This window comes from Talpa occidentalis, unplaced genomic scaffold (genome assembly GCF_014898055.3).
Source record: "Talpa occidentalis isolate TD23 unplaced genomic scaffold, MPIMG_talOcc4v2.1 talOcc4.15, whole genome shotgun sequence".
Classification (NCBI taxonomy): domain Eukaryota; kingdom Metazoa; phylum Chordata; class Mammalia; order Eulipotyphla; family Talpidae; genus Talpa; species Talpa occidentalis.
In genome coordinates, this window is record NW_023601543.1 from 53,427,697 (window position 1) to 53,448,522 (window position 20,826).

Below are 20,826 nucleotides of genomic sequence, written 5' to 3' on the forward strand. Positions count from 1 at the left end.
TAATATTTCTTAGATGCATGGCTTCATGTTTACAATATTTTTTAATTTTTCCTTTTCCTTCCTTCTGTCTTGAAAGTTAATCATGCAGGGTAAAGAATTCCAGGATGGAAATCTTTTCTTTTATGTACTTTAAATATTGCCTACCATTCACTTTGAGCTTGTAAGTGTTTCTAGGGGAAAGTCCACTCACAGTGTAATTGTACTTGCCTTATAATTTACCTTTTTCTCTTGATGTTTTTAATGATCTCCCTTCATCATTGCTTTTCAATAATTTTATTACAGTGTGTTTTGGTGTTTGGTCTGGTGTTTGGTCTCATTGGTCTTCTTGGATCATGACATCTGGTTTGTTTCCCAGATTGAGATGGTTCTCAGCAAATATTCCTTCAAATAAATTTTCTGTGTTTTTCTATCTTTCCTCCTTCTGAGAGTCCCATGGTATTGGTGTTATTTATCCTTAGGCTATCCCAAAGTGTTCTTACATTATTTTAATTATCTTTTTTCTGTTTGTTGTTCTATTTGTATGTTTTATGACATTGTGCTTTCAAGCTCACTAATTCTCTCCATTGCTTGCATTTGTCTGTTGTTGATGCCCTCTACCATGCTTTTAATCAGTTATAGTATTTTTTAGATCAATCAATTCTGATTGCAACTCTCTCATATGTTCCTAGCTCTAATTGGTTCCTATTTTATATTATCTACTGTTTTTTTTTTTTTTTTTTTAGTTTCATGTGCATTATTATAATTGTTACCTTAAACACCTTTTCAGGTCACAGTTCAGCTAAATTGAGGGTTTCTTCAGTTTTTGTTGTGTTTTTTTTTTTTCTCTGTCATTTGTGATATGTTACTCTGTCTCTTCTTGTTTAGTTTTTATAGATTTTTTAGGGATAGACTTTCAGATTGCTGACTTTGCACCCATTGAAACGATTGAAGAACTGGTATTATTAAGGGGTAATAGTTAGAAATAAACTGGAACAGTCATGTACTGAAAGGTCACCTCAATGAGTGTCAGGGATTCAAGCTTCCTACTATGCTGTGGTACCACAGTTGTGTAGTAGGAAGCAACAGTAAGCTTCCTCCTCAAGGCCACATCCTCAGTCTAAGCATGTCATATAGTCTTATAACAGCTTCCACCTCTAGGCTATGTATGCACAATGGATGCAGTATTGGGCATTGGATATACTCAAGACAGGGACACAAGCCAGAAGTTGCTATCTTCCAGTGCAGAGTAATATGAATAAGGACAAAAGACATGCTATGATGTTCTGATCAAGCCTCAGTCATGGGGAGGCTTATTTAAAGTCTTAGAGATGTTACCTTCACATATGTTTCTGCCCCTTCTCTAAATATATTTGTGGGTCTGGTATATATTCATTTTCTGTTTCCACCAGTCTTTATGTTTCCTTTTCAGCCTCTGTTGTTAAAGGCTTTTTTCCCCTTAAGGAAGATAGAGGAGATCAATCTAGACAATTTCAGGAGTGTTGGCCATTCCTCCCTGCCAGTTGTCATGAGTTTTCTCCTAAGTGCTTTTGAGCTAAAACTTTATTTACCATCTTTCACCTTGAAGATTAGGCTTTGTTCCATACATACATAGGCAGTATTAACTGTGTACAGTTTCAGCAATGGATATTGTTCTTTTCCCCTCCCCAAGCCATAACTACAAGATATCTTTCTCAGAATACTTATCAATCTTCCCTCTCAGTACCTGGTAGAATTCCTGAAGAAAAAGTCTACACTTAATGTTAGGCACCCCTGGAGCTTCATATTCTCACACTTGCTCACAATGAACCATTAGTAATTCATTAACAATTTTTAACTGAATTTTATTAGTTCTTTATGTTGTTCAGTATTATCTGCAAAAGGCAAGCAAATACCTGAGCTCTGTTGCTCCCTGCAGATGCCTGTCTTACAGATTTGGAATTTTTTGTACTGTAATTTCCATTTTCTGTGAACTCAAGAGAAGTTATTAATTTGCAGTTTTCCACATGTTTTCTTGATATCATGATGGGAGAAATCTAATTCTACATCACTGAGCTGATAACAGAAGACTCTGTGAACCTGAGGATAAGCTTTTGATTTCCGTTTGTCTTTCAGCCTCCATACCCCAGTTTACCAATTCCCCCACGATTGTGATCATGGTCGGTTTACCAGCTCGAGGAAAGACCTACATTTCCACTAAGCTCACACGATACCTCAACTGGATAGGAACACCAACTAAAGGTACGTCTTTGCAATTTTTTTTTTCTCGCAGCTCCCTATAGACCACTGGCTATGAACAGAAAGGTAGCAAGCCTTCAAAGGGACAAAGGGCTCTGCATCAGGAATGTCATATAACTATTATTTATTAGGATTATTGCTACTACTATTGCTAATACCACTACCACTATCCTCTTAAATTTAACACTATCTTAAGCACATACTCTATGCCTAACCCCATGCTTGGTGCTAGGCAAAACAAAGTAGCATTAAAAGTAGCATTAAAAGTCTATTTTCAGGAACTCCATTATTGCAAGACTGAAAACAACCCTATAAGTAACATATTGTTTTTGTTAGTATTAGTATTATTACAATACCAATATTATTATTTTATTAACGTTATAATTTCCTCATAACCTTAAGGTTTTCTTCAAAACTTAGGAATCTGTACAGTAAGCACATCAAAGCTATCATCTGCAGGCCTCCACAGGATCTTCTCTAAAGCTTGACATCATGGCATACCTTGTCCACTGGAGACCAGATGGCATCCACTCTCTCCAAGCCTCTCCTTAGGCCTGACCCTGTTCACTCTTCCTCTTTGATCAGTAGTGGTGTGTGCTGTCCTCTTGCCACCAACAGATGGGTCTCTTTCCTTGCCTATTAGACTCCTGCCAGCTCTCTACTACCAACTTTCCATTTCCTTTCTGCAAACTACTCCTTATTCAACAATGACTATTTTCCATTCTTTGTCAGATTTCTCTATTCCCTACACTGAATTCCCCTTGCTAGTTGATTTCTTTCTTCTCTCAGGGAGGATTGTGCTTCTGTGAGCTCCCCCCACACCAACACTTCCTTCAGCCCAATATATACTAAAACTAATTGCATACTATGTTGCTGCAATATCTGTCTGTATTCTTTTCCCCAGGAGATGCTCTAGGGAAAAGGAACTAATTCATATTCACTCCTGTCTCTGAAATATGACTATATTAAGATGTTTAGAGTTTCTAAACACTAAAAGATAAGGTGTCTCCACATTATATATAATTCTGAATAAAAACAATAAATTTAAGAACATCTAGCAAAAGTTTTTACTTATCCCCTGATGACTATATTGATACTTTTGAAAAATACTAACTTCTCCTAAAAGCTTTGTTAGAGCCAAACTCCTCCTATACCAGTGCACTAAGCAAGTATTTGAACTCTTGTGCAAGGGGACCTGCTTCTGAGGGCAGGAAAGAGTTCTCAGGCATACATTTCTTCACTCAGTGATTAATTATTTGGGGGCATACAGCTGTGCAAGGCCCTACTTGGATGTTGGACAATGAATGAGACAATGATGCCTGCAATTCACATCCAGATAGTGAAGGCAAAGATAAACAGCTGGGACTACATCAAATTAAAGAGCTTCTGCACAGCAAAAGAGACAATAACAAAAACCAAGAGAAACCCCACCAACTGGGAGAACATTTTTGCACACAACACTAATGATAAAGGACTGATCACAAAAAATCTGCAAAGAGCTGATGAGACTCAACAACAAAGAAAATAATCCAGTCAAAAAATGGGCAGAAGAGCTAAAAAGAAACTTCTCTGAAGAGGAAATGCAAATGGCCAACAGACATATGAAAAAATGTTCAACATCACTTGTAATCAGGGAAATGCAAAATCAAAACTACCATGAGATACCATCTTAAACCAGTGAGAATGGCACATATTAAAAAAAACTAGCAACAACAAATGTTGGCGAGGGTGTGGAGAAAAAAGAACTCTTCTGCATTGTTGGTAGGAGTGCAAACTGGTCCAACCACTATGGAGAGCTGTGTGGAGATTTCTGGACCTACTAAACATAGAGCTTCCATATGATCCAGCAATTCCACTCCTAGGTATTTACCCAAAGGACACAGAAACATCAATTCCAAAGAACACCTGCACCCCTATGTTTATAGCAGCACTGTTTACAATAGCTAAGCTTTGGAAACAGCCCAAATGCCCAAAAATAGATGACTGGATCAAGAAGATGTGGTACATATACACCATGGAATATTACTCAGCATTCAAAAAAGATAAACACATGCAATTTGCAGCAACATGGATGGCGCTGGAAGGGATCATGCTCAGCAAAATAAGCCAGAAAGAAAAAGAAAAATACTGGATGGTCTCACTCATAGCAGGAATCTAGAAAACTTAAATAAGGGACCAGGAAAATGAATAACTATAAGAAAGTGAAAATCAAAATAAACAAAAAATTATGAACCAGAGACACTTTTTGGGGGGTGGGTGACAGGAGGGGAGGGATTGGGGTCAAAATAGGGGGTTGCAATTGTATGGGGAATATAAAAATAAAATTTATTATTTATAAAGAAAAAAAAAAAGAATTCACATCCATTCTTAAGTTCCCAAACACACATGAAACAGAAACTAGTAGTATCACCATTTCACAGATGATGAAATTAATGTCTAAGAGGTAGAGTGCCTTGTCTAAAGGCATTGTCAGTACATGACAAGACCAAGATATGAACCCAGGTCTAGTTGGTTCCAAAGTCTGACACTAAATGAGCTAGGTCTAATTCTTGGCACTACTGCTGGAAAGAGAAAAGAAGCCCATATTTGAACTACACTCTCCTTTACTCCATTCTATTTCTCTCCTTTCTCTTGCTCATCACAACACCCTATCTCTCTCATTCCATCCCTTTCTCCAAGTCTTCTCCTCTTCCTCCCATTTCTTCTTTCCCTTAATGTACTTTATCTTGCTTTAATTCACCTGTGGAGAGTTTCCCAATGGTTTCTCATGTGTCAAAATCTATGCTAGGTATTGGAGGTGAAAAACTGAATCGCCAACTGTAAGGAAATAAAAGGTTCCAGACAGAGTGTATTTGATCGACTATTGAGGGAGAAGTAGGACTTGGCAGAAGAGTTGGAAAGAAGGGATAATTCTTATGGAAGACTACAGGCCCTGAGAAGCCTCTGCTGCGTATAGGTAAAGTTGGTAGAGTGACATATATGTTTGTGCCCTAATGCACCTGTTTCCTGTCTTCCCTATTTAGTCCATTATCAACAAGACCCTCAGAGTCATGTTTCAAACTGCAAAGTTTACCATATCTATAGCCTCCAAGAGTCCCTTTGTGAAGGTATAAATTCAAGCTTCTTAGTCTGTCACTCTCCCAATGTCCTCTACATCCAGTGCCTGCCCTAGAGGTCCTCAGTCACAGCAGATGATTCCCCATCACCCAAATATGTTCTACCTCTGCCAATGCCATAACTTTTCTCAAGCTGTTCCTACCTATAATGTCCTTGTTCCCTACTCACACTCCCCATGTCCGCCTACAAAAGGCCAGCCATCCTAAAAGGTCTGGTTCAAATGCTGCTTATTTCCAGGAAACCATCTCAGTTGGAATTAGTCTTTTCTTTCCTGTCATTCTTTTGCATAACCCTATCAGAGAACTTAACAAATTAGGTGGGTGCTCTCTCTATTTTTTTTTTTTTACCGGTTTACTCTTTCTTATCTGCTGGATTGTGAGTTATTTCAGGACCCCATCATGCAAATCTGGTTCATCTCTGAAACCTCAGAACCCAGAAATCTGCTTCACATAATAGACATCAGAAAGTATTAGATGTCTGAATGAAATATTTTCTGTTATCCCTTTGCTTATTGTCCCTTTTCTTCTCCTTCATTCTTTTTTATTTTTGCCCTTTAGAAAGGAAAAAATATGACCTTAGAAAGGGAAATAAATTTAAGTTCTCTGTCATGGCACAGAAAAATGTAATAGTACTGGAGTGAGATTCAGGAGTCCCAAATGTAGTTCTTTAAGTCATTGACTCACTTTTTGAAACTTGGTGATTGATTTTATTCTCTGGAATTAAGTTTCTTCATCTTTCCAGTGAAGTAGGGCATTAAAAGTATTGGAGCTGATTAGTCTTTTACCTGGTCTCTTATTTAGGTTTTCTAAATTCCTGCTATGAGTGAGACCACCCGGTATTTTTCTTTTTCTTTCTGACTTATTTCGCTGAGCATGATCCCTTCTAGCTCCATCCATGTTGCTGCAAACTGCATGTGTTTATCTTTTTTGATTGTGGAGTAATATTCCATTGTATATATGTACCACATCTTTTTGGTCCAGTCATCTATTTTTGGGCATTTGTGTTGCTTCCATAACTCAGCTATTGTAAATAGTGCTGCTATAAACATAGGAGAGCAGGTGCCCTTTGGAAACAAAGTAAAAATCAAAATCAACAAGCAACTATAAACCAGAGACACAATGGGGGGGGAGGGAGAGGCGCGGAAAGGAAGGACTAGAGACAAAATAAGGGGGGAGGTGCAATTGTATGGGGAATATAACCAAAATGAAAATGCATACATTGTGCAAAGATAAAAAAGATGTAAGAATTATATAAAATAAAATATTTAAATAAAAAATAAAATTAAAAAATTAAAAAAAGATTGGAGTTTATGATAAAATAGAATAATGTAAAGACTACCATCTTTGCAGTCAACAGAGCTCCCCACTTATTAACTGTGAAAATTATATCTTATCTCTGAAATTCATTTTCCTCATTTATAGAAAGGGAATGGTGATTCTTACTTTACAGTGTTGTTGTGAGGAATAAATGAGTTGGTAGCCATACTTTGAAGCATTATAAACAAATTATATAGTTACAAATTATATCTTCTTTTGAGAACACTCCCAACACGGATATTGATTTTCTTGACACTGGGATCTTCCCAACCTTTTCACAAGTTTTCCCTGCTTTCAGTGTTTAATTTAGGCCAGTATCGGCGAGAGGCATTAAGCTACAAGAACTATGAATTCTTTCTCCCAGACAACATGGAAGCCCTACTTATCAGGAAGTAAGTACATAACATTTTAGGGAACTGTGTGCTCCCTGTCTGAGGGAGCCTTTGTTGAGATGATGTGAAACTGGGACAGAGCAACTTAGGTTTAGGAGGATGATCTCTAGACTTACATAAGGTGGTTAGAAAAGCCTTTCTACTACCTTCCTCAAATCATCTTTTGGCTCATAATCATTCCTTGTTTAAGAACTTTCAACAATCCCCTACTTATAATGGAGGAGAGTGGAAAATTTTCAGCTTTGTATTTAAGACATGAGTTAATAGCTTAGCCCACTCCAATCTCTCAAGTCTCCTTCATTTAACCTCTTCAACCTCTAGGTTTCTTTTCTTTACAAGACCGAGCATATCCTCAAAGGATACTGTGTCTCATTTATCAATATTAATCCATGCCTTATAATAGAACCTGAAAAAGTTATTAGTAAAAAATATTTTACCAAAAGCATAAATACATTACCAAGTCTCTACCTTGCTTAAAAATTCAGTTCAGCTTAAGTCCCATTGCCTCAAGAGCTGGAACCCTTAATATTATGGATTCTATGATTAGTCAACTTTACCTGGTTATGGCATCTTATGCCTTCCCCTAAAATGTACAAACAAAGGCATTTTTAATTATGTGACCCCTATGGGTTTAGCATGGTACCTAAAACACAAGATACCCTGCATAGATGTTTGATAGATGAATACTGCAGGATATGTTACAGATGATGTAAAGGGTAATGAAAAATAGATAAGAATCCATCCCAAAGATAAGAGTTGTTTCTTGTTTTTTTTTTTTTTTTTTTTTCATATTTTTCAGGCAATGTGCTCTGGCAGCACTGAAGGATGTCCATCACTATCTCAGCCATGATGAAGGTCATGTTGCGGTAAAGGAATTTGGACTTTTGTTCGGGTGTCTCCTGGGATGGAGAACAGCTAAGATATATTGACTATTTACTGTATTTCACATATTCTAAATACTTTTCATATCTTAATTTAATCTTACCTTCTATAAAATATTTGTTACTATTCCCCTTTCCATATCCCAGAAGAATGGCACACACAGGGATTAAATAATTTCCTTTGATGGGACAGTATACATGCAGAAGTGCCAAAACTGGAATGCATATTGCATATCTATACTTAATCACTATGTTATACCACTCCACCTTCAAGGATATGCATGATTGGTTTGGTGTAGTTAGTCTTAACTACACTAGAAGTTAAAACTGAAGAACAGACATTTTTGAACTTTTGAGATTACCTATCTAGTAAATTCAATCTCATAAACCTTGGGACAGGACTTGCAAATTCTACAAGGGGAAGGGATCCTCAAATATGCAAATGATCCCATCTACAGAGCTAAGGATAGAAAAAAGTTGCTTCCTGTTCTTAAAATGTGTCAAAGTGATAAGGAAGAGTCAAGCCTCACCAAGGGTTGAGAGAATCAGTTCTAGTTCTGTTCTGTCAGCAACTCTTGGAGGCGTTGTTTAAGGCAATTCCTTCTCTAGACCTCAGTTATATCACATATAAAATGACACTATGTTTATAGCAGCACTATTTACAATAGCTAGGTTATGGATACAACCCAAATGCCCAAAAATATATGACTGGATCAAGAAGATGTGGTACATACACACAGTGGAATATTACTCAGCAATCAAAAAGGTAAATTCATGCAATTTGCAGCAACATGGATAGAACTGGAAGGGATCATGCTCAGTGAAATAAGCCAGAAAGAAAAAGAAAAATGCCGGGTGGTCTCACACATAGCAGGAATTTAATAAGGGACCAGGAAAAAGACAAATTATAATAAAGTAAAAATCAAAATCAACAAGCAACTATAAACCAGAGACACACTACGGGGTGGGGGTGGAGGGGAGGAGGGTTATGGTCAAAATAAGGGGGTGGGAATTATTTGGGGAATATAACCAACATGAAAATGCATACATTGTGCAAAAAATGAAAAATGATGTAAAAAATATATAAAATTAAAAAAAATGCTCACAAAAACAGAAAGAAAAGATACCATCACAAAAAAATCCATGATTTTTCTTTTTCCTTATTGCGCCTAACCACAAAGTCTGGTACATTTTGAGGCAGACAACAAAGGCTCTTTGTGTGCTTGTGTAATTGACATAACAAATTTCAAATCATTCTTACCCTTTAAGACCCTGTTAAAGTTTCATACTCTCCTGGAGGCTCTTCACTTAGCACAGGTATGTTCAAAGAGTAGTCATTCTATCAGCACCAGATTCAGTAAACCAATATCATCTGCCTCTAGGTTTTTGATGCCACCAACACTACTAGAGAAAGACGGTCATTGATTCTGCAATTTGCTAAAGAACATGGTTACAAGGTACAGTAACACTCCTACTTTTACCTAGATCCTATTTTTTTCAGTAAAAACCAGGGAATTAATTTTAATATAGTAATGTGGCTTTCCAGATCACAGTTAGATGCAGCAAACCAGAACAGGAAAAGAGAAGTGACACATTAGGTAATGGGAGGTGATTTCTGAAGAACTAATGAGGAAACTGGGGAGAGAACCACTATAATATAATATAATATAATATAATATAATATAATATAATATAATATAATATAATATAATATAATCAGAACTAAAAAACCAATAAAAACAAAAAAACAAAAATGTGGAGACATTCAATTTAGAACCAATCTGCCTCATAAAACTTGGAATCTTGAAAGCACCACTCTGAAATTATATTGTCAAAGATGCCTCTGGGTATGACTCAGAGCCAGTGAGGAGTCAATGTTTGACACTTATCAAACATAATATTCTGCTGGAAATATCTTCTTTTCTATTATAGGTCTTTTTCATTGAGTCCATCTGTAATGACCCTGGCATCATTGCAGAAAACATCAGGGTAAGAAGCTACAGCTGTAACCTTTCCTATTTACTTTGCCTCAGGCTAAGATGATGCCTAAAAGACCTCCATGAGATTAGAGGCATTGTTTCCCCCCCACATACACTTGCTATATGTAGTATACACTAACTCTCCTGATTAACAATGATCCTGTGAAATTAAATCATATATATATATATATATATATATAATCTCAATATATATACAGTCCTTAATGTGTGTCAAGCAACATTTTATTGTTCCTTATTTTATCAAATTACTAGCGCTCAGAGAGTCCTTAAAGGCCATCTCCTTCAACCCTCCATCAGATACTTGAAATCTCAGCTAAATGTCTGTCTGGATTTTTCTTCATCCCTCATTGATAAGAAGCCCATTATCTTTATCAAATAGAAGCCAATCAAAGCTGAGATTTTCCTCAATGTAATTTCCACTTATTGGTCTTATGTATATCTCTTAGGACATAGAATATGTTTATTCCTTCTCTTTCCTTTTCACCCACCCATCCTTCCAGCTATCCATTTATTAATTCAATAGAAATCAAATGTTTGCACATGGACAGAGCTACTATGGGTATTAGATAGATAGAAATGCATAGATGAGAATCCTGCCTTTGAGATCACAGTCTAATGAGAGAGACTGTTTGACAGGTTTGTAGAGATAACTCAGTGAGATAATTACTGATATGAGAGAACAAAGGATACTGTAGAAGCACAGAATTGAAGACCTAACCTTGCACAGGAGGGGTAGGAGTATATTAGAGTATCATTTTCCATAACGGCAAGAGCTGACCTACATAGGAATTTGGCAGGTGAAGAATGGAAAATAAGGGAATAGCATATACTAAGTATGACATCTCCAGGAACTTAAATAGCTTAAGTTGGCCAAAGAAAAGTATGTGGAGGAATAGAGGAGCAATGGAAGATGAGGATGAAAGTATAATTTGGAGTCCAATAATGACAAATCATGAGTCACCCATTTAAAAGTTCATATTTTGTCCTGAAAATATGAAGAAATGATGAAGAATTTTGAGCAGGGGAATACCATGGTCAAATGTGCATGTTAGAAATATCTTTCAAGCTGCTTATATTGGAAATATGTCACAAATTACAAGACTGTGGACAGAGTAAGCAGTTATAAAGCTACAGTGATTTCTTACCTACTAAGAAGTAAGGAATGATACAAAGAGACATATGTATGATACTTCCCAGATTTCTTTAAGGTTCAGGTGACTGAATGGATGATAGTGTTATTTACTGAGATTGGGAGTCATGGAAAAGATAGATATCAGGAGACTAAGAGATGTCAGACCTTCATAAATCTAAAACATTCATGTCATGTTCTACCAGTAAGCACCCAACATGTGTAAGCCATGGTGACCACTAGTCAAGATCTCTTATTCCCCCTCTTCAATCAATTTCACAATTTCTGGTCTTCCTATAACTGTTCTTTTTAGGCTATGTGTGTTCTAGAAATGAATCTAGTGTGGCAGAGCTTGTTTCACCACACAGAACAAATAAATCAGGAGTCACACAGTCCATAAATTGATTTTGTAAATTTGGGCAAGACCTTTTTGCCACGTCTCAATTTCCTCATCTTTATTATGAAGAATGTTATACTCAGAGATCATTAAGGGATCTTCCCAAGGACACTGCCATCTCTGCCTCCCATGATTCATATGTCCTTCTCCCAGCAAGTAAAACTTGGCAGCCCTGATTACATAGACTGCGACCGGGAAAAAGTTCTGGAAGACTTTCTAAAGAGAATCCAGTGCTATGAAGTCAACTACCAACCCTTGGATGATGAACTGGACAGGTAAGAACCCAGAACCCCAAAGTCCAGGTCTGGATCCTTAAACCTGTTTTGATGTCCTGTAGGACCTGAGGAAATGTCCTTCCTCTTTGGGCCTCAATTTGGTCCTTCCTTTCTAGGCATAAATTTATCTATATGTAATATTAGAGAGTTTGACTTGGTGATTTGTCATCAAAGGCCCGCCCAGGTCTAATTATCCATGAGATAGTATATTTTTCGATATGCAAGGTATTCATTAGAGAAGTGAACTCGTGGTTTCCTGAGAAATATAGACAGATCAGGGTTCTGATCTCTAGAAACAAATTCTTCTTTCATAAAGTTGTTGCTATTATTTATTCAAAAATGTTTTTAATAAATTTATTCTTCATACATGGATGACACTTTAATTTCTAAACATATTCACTCTCTTTGTTTCATTGAATCCCCTTTGGAACCCCTGTAAAGGAAGTTAAAAGGAAGAGGAAATTGAGTCTTAAAAAAATGAAACCACTTTCCCAAACTCGTACCACAAGTCATTTAAACCACATGTCTCCTGGTCATGTCTATATTCATAATGGCCATGTACCTCTTCAGTGAATATTTAGCCCTTTTGGACTGTGACATACATAGGGGATTAAATAAGGATGGATAAAAAAAGAAATATAACCTTAGGTAGTTTCCATGATGCCTTGAAAACACAAAAACATGAAACGTTTATTCATAATACCAGATAAAGATAAGAGAGGTATTAGCTGGCAGTACAAGGAAGATGTGAGTTTTAAATATAGGTACTCCTACAACCCTACTCTCTTTCAAAATGAGTTTTGATGAGAGGAAATTTTGGTCACTCAGATCTTTTAGGTCCCAAGTGAGAGGTATAAGGTGCTCTCAAATATTGATTAACACTCTGAGACAGCTTTACCCAGATGAAGTCTTCAGAAGTGAGTACTGTTATTACCTCATTCTATAGGTGTGGAAACTGAGACACAGAGCAGGAGGTGGTCTTACCTGGGGTCACATAATGAGTCAGTAGCAGAATATATACTCAAACAATTATTTTCAGACTTCTAGTCTGATCTTCCCTCTCCACAATATATGACATATATCATAAAAAGTGTCATATGGGCCTCCCCTGGTGGTGCAGTGGTTGAGCACTGGGTTGCGAAGCTGCCTGCAGCCTCTGCAGCTCCGGTTCAATCCCCAACTGCTGGCAAGGGTCCCACATGGTGCGCAGACCTCTCCTGCCGCCCGCTGCTCCCCTCAGCAATGCATTTCATCAGTCTGCCTGTTCTGTTCCCCGCTCTGGCTCTGGTGAATTCTCTCACCTTCCTGAGCTTCTGACTGTACCTAGTGCTTGTATAAATAAATAATTTTTAAAAATCTTAAAAAAAAGTGTCATATGGAGCTTAGACAGTACAAGGGTAGGATATTTATGTACAATTGTGAAGATTGTTCAATATGCAAGGACAATCAGATTAAGGTGCACTTGCTTTTCTTACCAAAACTTGTGTGCTAGAGTGGAACTGTTTAAGTCTTAAGGAAAGAGCAAATTTTTTAAACTTCTGCAAAGTCACCATATATGGGCTGGAAGTATATGGTAAATGAAGCTTGAAGGAGAGAAACTGAAGTGAAGGAATTATTGAAAAAGCCTCTACCTAGTTTTCAACTTAGACTCCTCCAAATGCTCAGTGTTCAATGAATCAGTCTGGGCCTGAAGATTATTGACTTGAAGCTGATTTTACTTAATCATTTTTCCATCAAAATACATTTATAGCCCATGCAACAGGGTCCAGTCCTAAGTTGTTCCCTAGAAACCTAAAGAGGGTAGGGTTGTACCTTACCTTTGAGAGAATATCCACTGGTTGGGGAAGATAGTGAATATCCAGTTGATCTGAACTGTGGATTTGATAAACCAAGTTAGCTGGAAGAACACAAAGGAGGGACCCCAACCTTTATTGGAGGAAAAAAATGTGAAAGAGTTGGTTTACCCTATAGGTAGAAGAGACATGTTTAAGATATTAATACAATAGAAACTACCAAAATTAAGAATAAAACAATCTTAGAACTTTTAATATTTTATATTTCAAAAAAAGACATCAAGGTATCAAGTGGAAAAAATAAAACTAGAACTTCGTAGAGTTTCCTAATATTATAATATGGTTTGTAATTTTTATCTTAAACTAAAATTGTGGGAGTAGTCATTAACTACTATAATACATCCGGAACAAAGCACCTCTGAATGATTTCACATGATCCTAGGCTCAAAAGAAGACTTTCTAGAGAGTGAATATACTGGCTCTTCAATGATGATAGATGTTTAGGAGCTCAACTATGGAAATCAGGCAAGGAACATCTTTTCATGCAAAGAGAATGGCACATTGTAATGGACTAGTTAAATCTGATTAAGAGTAGAGGAGTACCGAGAATATTTCAACAAAGGTATGAAAGCCTAGAATTAAACAAAGAAGTTATGGGCAATGGCATGGGACAAGTGAGGCGAGGCCAAATGGGTGCAGTATATGAAGGCACCTAGAATGTCAGACTAAGCTGAGGAATTTGCATTTCTCCTAGAATAACCCAGGACTTAGTATCAAGGACAAAGAGTAACCAGGTAACAAGATTATAGAAATACTTTCTACCAATAGTCTCCACGAGTTACAGATGAGATGGTTAGAGAGGGTAACCTTAGGCAAATTACTGTTTTTCCCTTGTCTCACAGTTTCCTCACCTATAAAACTGCTTCCTAGGATATTTATGAAGATTTATGCACTTTTGAGTACCCAATCCCTGTCATATTCATACACATACACAAATATGTTTAGCAAATGCAAGTGCCCTATGACAGCTATTCAATGTGGAAGGCAGAGCTTGGCATGATGAGCATAGTGCAGTTACAAAGGCCTTCTCTAGGAAGACTGGAGGAGAGACTGAGGCCAATTTCATCAGTCAAGTCAATGCCTTATCCAACTTGCATTAGCGTAGCTATTTCTATTTACTTGGTTTTGTTACTGTGCACACAGGATTGCTGATATGTCACCTCACTGCTCAGGTACACCCACTTCTTTCCAGGGATCACCCTGAACCAACTATAATCAAACAACTAAAGGATTAATTCCTGGCACAACAGGGACCTCACGAGTTTTGATCCATGTATTCTAGTCTTCTGATTAGTCAGTGTTCCCTATCCCTATCTCCTCTGCAGACAGGTTGCTGAATAGTTTGATTATTACCAAGTATAGTTAGTATTTCATGAAAGAATACAGAATTCAAGGGATAGCAAAGCAAGGACCACAAGCTTCCCCAAAGTATTGTGGACTACTTCTGTATCCTTATTCCCCAGTACTTGATACACCTTGGAGTGAGTCACCATGGGATTGGTGTTGAGCATTGACCACATGTTTCCAAGCATATGTTCCTGACTGGCCTAGGAACTCCCAAGGGGAAGATACTGAGTCCCTGAACCATGCATGATACTTGGAACTGAGGAGGGGGTGTTCATAGAATGCATGGTAGATAGAATGAAAACCTAACCAACTACCCTTTCCTGAGTGAGAAACGAGACACACACAGATACAATCTATAGCTTTTATATAAGCTGTAGGTACCTGTATGAGGCACATATGGAGTATCAAGTATGATAAAAATGGCAGGGACTCAAAGAAAAGGGGGAGAGCTGTACTCAATTTTGGAAATGTTATAAAAGTGGACAAAACAGTAGTTGACAATGAGATGTCAGGGGCAGACTGAGACACAGGATTATTGTTTCTTTCTGAGTATAACAGAAGTGTGAACCACTGACGAGAGAATGCCAGATGCCTGGAGTGTGATGACTGACTAAAGCTGAGACTGAGACTCAAAAATATAGACTGACTCAAGCTGAGACTAAGAAAAGGAAATGGAAATGGTCGCAGGCAATGAGCTCCTCAGGGTGGCCAGGAAACAAGTTTCTAGAATAGATACCCAGAACAGGTCAAAGCATGGCATCTTGTTAGAGGAAACATAGGTGAGAGCGGGGTTGTAAAGGAATCTTGAAGGCAGGGTATGGTTGGGGCTTTCTTTTGGCATCAGCCTCTCCACTGTCAGTCCCTGAGCTGCCCTTGCTCCTGTTTGGGCTGCTTCAGCCAACTGTCATACATCAAGATCTTCGACGTGGGAACGCGCTACATGGTGAACCGAGTTCAGGACCACATTCAGAGTCGTACAGTCTACTATCTCATGAACATCCATGTCACACCCCGCTCCATCTACCTATGTCGACATGGTGAGAGTGAACTCAACCTCAGAGGCCGAATTGGAGGTGACTCTGGCCTCTCAGCTCGGGGCAAGCAGGTAGGGAGAGCCCCATATACCCCAAGGTACTGATTAAGCTGGCCAGGTGGGCAGTGGGTGGGTGATGTTTGTCCTGACAACTGGGGTGAGGATGGGGTCTCAGAAACAGTGTAAAAATAATTTCTGGTCACTCCTCCTCTTCGGTCTCATCAGCCACTCACTTATGACCCATCCTTGAATGACTCCCATGAGCTGACATCATCTACAAGTCTTAGAATTTGGTCCTGGCATTTGAAGCCGACCCACATTTGCCTGCTCCTCTAGTCCCATTACAATGAGCACCCCACTCCTCTGACTCACTGGTCTCCTCATCTTTCTAACAATTCTGTGCCTTTGTGTGATTTCCCCACCTAGGCTGCTCTCCTCTGTCCCCTCTGTCAGCTGGTAACCATCATTTTGACAAATGCCTTAAAGTGTCCCACCCTTGAATCCATCTTCTCCTATACTCAGGGTTAATGCCACAACCTCGTCCCTCACTGCAAGTCATCACACTGTTAGCACTTGTCCCCTATCAGTAACTGCTTCTTTCCTGCTCTCCCTTCCCAGCAGGGCCCAGTTCCTGCCCCATGGTATGGTCCAGAAAGTTCTCCCAGGAAAGCCACCGTGCCCTGGGCTCCATCTCTCCCAGTTCTGCCCCATACTGACTCTCCTGGCATGAGTCTCTTCCCTCTAGCTGAGCATCATGACCAACACATTATGGGTGCTGGCTAAGTAAAAGGATACATCTGCCCAGCATTTGGTCCTTTGCCAAGGCTTATTAACATAGGTGCTGTTCTTGTTCAGAGTATGGCTTAGGGGTAAGACAACTGGAAATGGAGTACAGGAGGGAGGGAGAATCCTCTTATTTAATACTTTCCACAGTTACAGCACCATCTGCTCCCATATGTGTGGTCTCATTTAATTTTCACAACAGTTGTGTGGGGTGGGTATTACCATTACCAGCGTACGCATCCAAGCAGGAGCAGAGAACAGCCCAGGTAACATAGCCCATATAGGATAGAGCCAAGATTGAAAACCAGGCCTTCCTGCCTGCTCCTCAGCAGGCATTGTAGAATGGTTGGTGTCCTAGGCAAGACACTGCTCCAGAATTCCCAGTCTTCGTGGCCCCTTTTCTGTTACCTTCACACTGGCAGTCTCCCGTCAAGGCGGACTCTGACCTCCAACTCCCACCCCTCTCAATCCTCAGCAGAATCAGAGGCTTCTGAAGGCTTCACCCTTCTCATGACATCACCTGCAGCCAGGGGTCTCTTGGTTGGCCCATCTATGGCCCTGGCCACATAGCTCAGTGTCCACCATGGACAGGTGGCCATCTCCACACAGCACTCCTCCCTCACACACAAACATGTGCATGCACACACATACAGCTGAGCTCAGCTTTCAAACTCAGGGGCATGGTGCACAATGCACAGTTTACAAAGCACGTTGTCATTGATTATCACCCTCATCAGTCAGTCGCAGTAGCTGTCACTGTATGCCAGGGAGCATTCTGAGTGCTTCCAGCCCACTATCGAACATGAGGCTTAGAGACCAGGCTGCATGAGCTAATCCTGTTCACATCTCACAGATCAAAGATAGGAGGCCAGAGAGGGGCAGGGGTGTGTCCCAGGCTACATGGAGACCACATGAAGGAGCTGGGACAGTTTAACCCCCAACTCCTACATCCCAGTGAAGGGTTCCTTCCACCAGAGCACACTGCCTGCTGACTCAAAATCCATAATTAGAATGTGTGTACACAATGTCCATGTTTGAGATAAAAATGTATGACTGTGTCTCTGTATTTGTGCAGATTCCTCACACACCAGCTGTGATTAATAACATGCTCTTACATGGAAGAGTGAATCACCTGTTCATCAGGCTTCCTCAGCTCCTCATGTTTCTTCTTGGTGCTGCCATTTCCCCCTCACTTTACTATTAATAGTAGGCTATTTCTTGAAAATGGGCTATCCAGTACTCAGGGCATGAATGCAGTATATGTTTGAATGCCCTTAGAATCTGGGACCAAGACCCCTACCCAAGGAATGAGACTTTACAGGGTCAGAGAAATGTTCCCCAAATCCCACATCCCCTGCTTCTAGATCATACTCAGAATACCCATAACCTGATATTCCCTGCCTTTGTAGTTCATGTTCTGCTTCCAGTGCCTACATAACCTCTTCCAGGGTTTGTCTAGCTAAGAGCAAGCCACAGCACAGGAATGTTCACTCCTAAACAAATAGGTGACCAAGTGGTTGCTGTTTGTGGAGGAAAAGGCTTGGTGGAAATAGAATATGCAGATGACTTGATCATTTGACTGGATTATCAACAAACACGTAATGAAGGCATCTAGAAGAACAGAATGGGAAATGGGAGAAGAGATGTGGCCTGTGGGTAGAGTGCATCCATTTGCATTTTTATCCCAAGTCCCACAAATGTTAGAGGTAGGCCTGTTTATGAATGAATGGTTCTGTGAGCAAGTATCAATGAACATGCACAAACACACACATATGTACATATACACACATGGACACACAATATCCTTTTCTATTCCCTTAATGCTTAGCACATGAGCAAGGGAATTACTTTTTATAAATTTGAAACATTTAAACTTTGCTCTGTTTTTACTTTTTTTTTTTTTTAAATAAACTTTTACTGCTTCATCATTTGTTTACAAAACTATGTAACTTGGGGGTATAACGTCACACTTACATATCTGTATGTGCTTCACTCACCCACCACCAAAATTCTAGTGCTATCATATTATCAAATTGACCTTCTCTACCCTTTCCTCCCATTCCCCTTCTCCACCATACTTTTCATAGATTCTAATAATTATTTTTGTAGTGTTTGGCCAGTTTGTTTCCTTTGTTCATTTATATTCCACAAGTGAGGGAGACCATCAGTAATTTTCTTTCATGTTATGACTTGTTTCACTGAGCATAATCAGTTCAAGTTCATTCACGTCATTGCAAAAGGCAGATTTTTCACATTTTTTAGTAGCTGTAAACTCCTTGATCTTGCTTGTTCATCACCATTTCACAATTTATGGCATATCTTAGATTGTTTTCATGTCTTATTTTATCTCTCTTTCTCTACTCCTCTTCTCCTCTGAACCCTCACTCTCCAGTATGCCTATGCCCTGGCCAACTTCATTCAATCCCAAGGCATCAGTTCCCTGAAAGTATGGACAAGCCACATGAAGAGAACTATCCAGACAGCTGAGGCTCTGGGTGTCCCCTATGAGCAATGGAAGGCCCTGAATGAGATTGATGCGGTGAGAAGAATGGATTTCCTGATGGGTGGCTGGGCTTCACTGTGGATTTATACCCTGGTTTGCCTCTGTTGTGGCTCCTGTAAAAAACATTATTAATTCAACAAGCATTTCTCAATAGCCAGCGATATTGTGACTTAGGAAGCTAGTAAAGACCAAAATAGGCAAGGTCTCTACCCGCAAGTTGTCCAAACATATTAAATAAGATACTGCATCTCATATGTCAAAGCAAAGTATAAAGACACTTAAAAGGTGGAGGTGCTCCTGATAAGGCTTAATGGTAATTTCCTAGACACAGCTAAAGGTGATCTAATAAGCAGGTGAAATGAGCTGGAGATGAAGGACTAGATTTAATTCCAGGGACAAGGAAAGGCTCATATGCAGTCCATCAGAAAGCATAACATATTCAGAGGACTGAAGGATAGAAGAGCAGAGAAACTGGGACATTGTGAAATCTGAAGAAAAGGAAGATGAGGTTGGAAAGGAAGGCAGTTCATAGGGCTTTAGCGTTCATGTTGAGGAACTTGGATGCTGCCCTAAAAATGGAAAGATGTCGGGCCTCCCCGGTTGCACAACGGTTGAGTGCTGGGTTGCGAAGCTAGCCTCAGCCCCTGCGGCACCGGTTCCACCCCGCGCCACAGGGCGAGGATTCCACATGGCGCACAGACCTCTCCTGCCACGCCCACTGCTCCCCTCAGCAGTGTGCTTCGTCAATCTGCCTGCTCTGCTCTCCCCTCTGGCTCTGCTGAATTCTCTCACCCTCCCATGCTTCTGACTGTACCCAGTGCTTGTATAAATAAATAAATAAATCTTTAAAAAAAATGTGACTTGTACAACTTGTACTGATCACTTTTATTATCTTATATTCAAAACATTTTGTAAGGTAGTTGTAATTCTTCTTTTGTAGGTGAGGAAAATAAAATTTAGACAGATTAAGCAAGTTGCCTTAAGTAAATAAGGAATCAGGGAGAGGGGCGGAGCAACATGGCGGCGAGGAGACTCTGCGAGTAAGATCTCCCATTAAAAAAAAGTTAATAGGGCCTCCCTGGTGGCGCAGCGGTTGAGCGCTGGGTTGCGAAGCTGCCCACAGTCTCTGCAGCACCGGTTCGATTCCCAGCTGCTCCCGGCCACCAGAGGAGGGTCCCACATGGCGCGCAGACCTCTCCTGCCGCCCACTGCTCCCCTCATCAGTGTACTTCGGTCCTTCTGCCTGCTCTGCTCCCCACTCTGGCTCTGGTGAATTCTCTCACCCTCCTGCGCTTCTGACTGTACCCAGTGCATGTATAAACAAAAACAAATGAAAAATAAATAAATAAATAAATAAAACATGCCTCTATTAAAAAAAAAAAAAGTTAATAGGGAGGAAAAGCGGCAGGTCCCAGTGAGAACTGGGACACGGAAGATAAACGGACGACTCCAGCAAACTGCCCGAAGAAGAAAGTGGCCGTAAAAGAGGACTAGAAGGGAGGAAAGCGCAGAACCCGGCTCCCCTCCCCCACCCACAAAGTTGGCACTCTCCAACAAACTGGAAGGAGGAAAAAAACAAACTAAAA

General features: G+C 39.6%; 1 protein-coding gene across 1 annotated transcript in view; it reads left to right on the top strand.

The window, feature by feature from the left end:
* The window catches only part of PFKFB1 (6-phosphofructo-2-kinase/fructose-2,6-biphosphatase 1), a 98,361-nt gene that overhangs the window by 62,467 nt on the left and 15,068 nt on the right, over positions 1-20,826 (top strand). Inside the window, exons 2-8 of the mRNA XM_037513052.1 lie at positions 6,946-7,039; positions 7,839-7,905; positions 9,303-9,377; positions 9,853-9,909; positions 11,600-11,721; positions 15,819-16,026; positions 19,130-19,276. Coding sequence (XP_037368949.1) covers positions 6,946-7,039; positions 7,839-7,905; positions 9,303-9,377; positions 9,853-9,909; positions 11,600-11,721; positions 15,819-16,026; positions 19,130-19,276 — 770 coding nt within the window. The remainder of the gene's footprint in view (positions 1-6,945; positions 7,040-7,838; positions 7,906-9,302; positions 9,378-9,852; positions 9,910-11,599; positions 11,722-15,818; positions 16,027-19,129; positions 19,277-20,826) is intronic.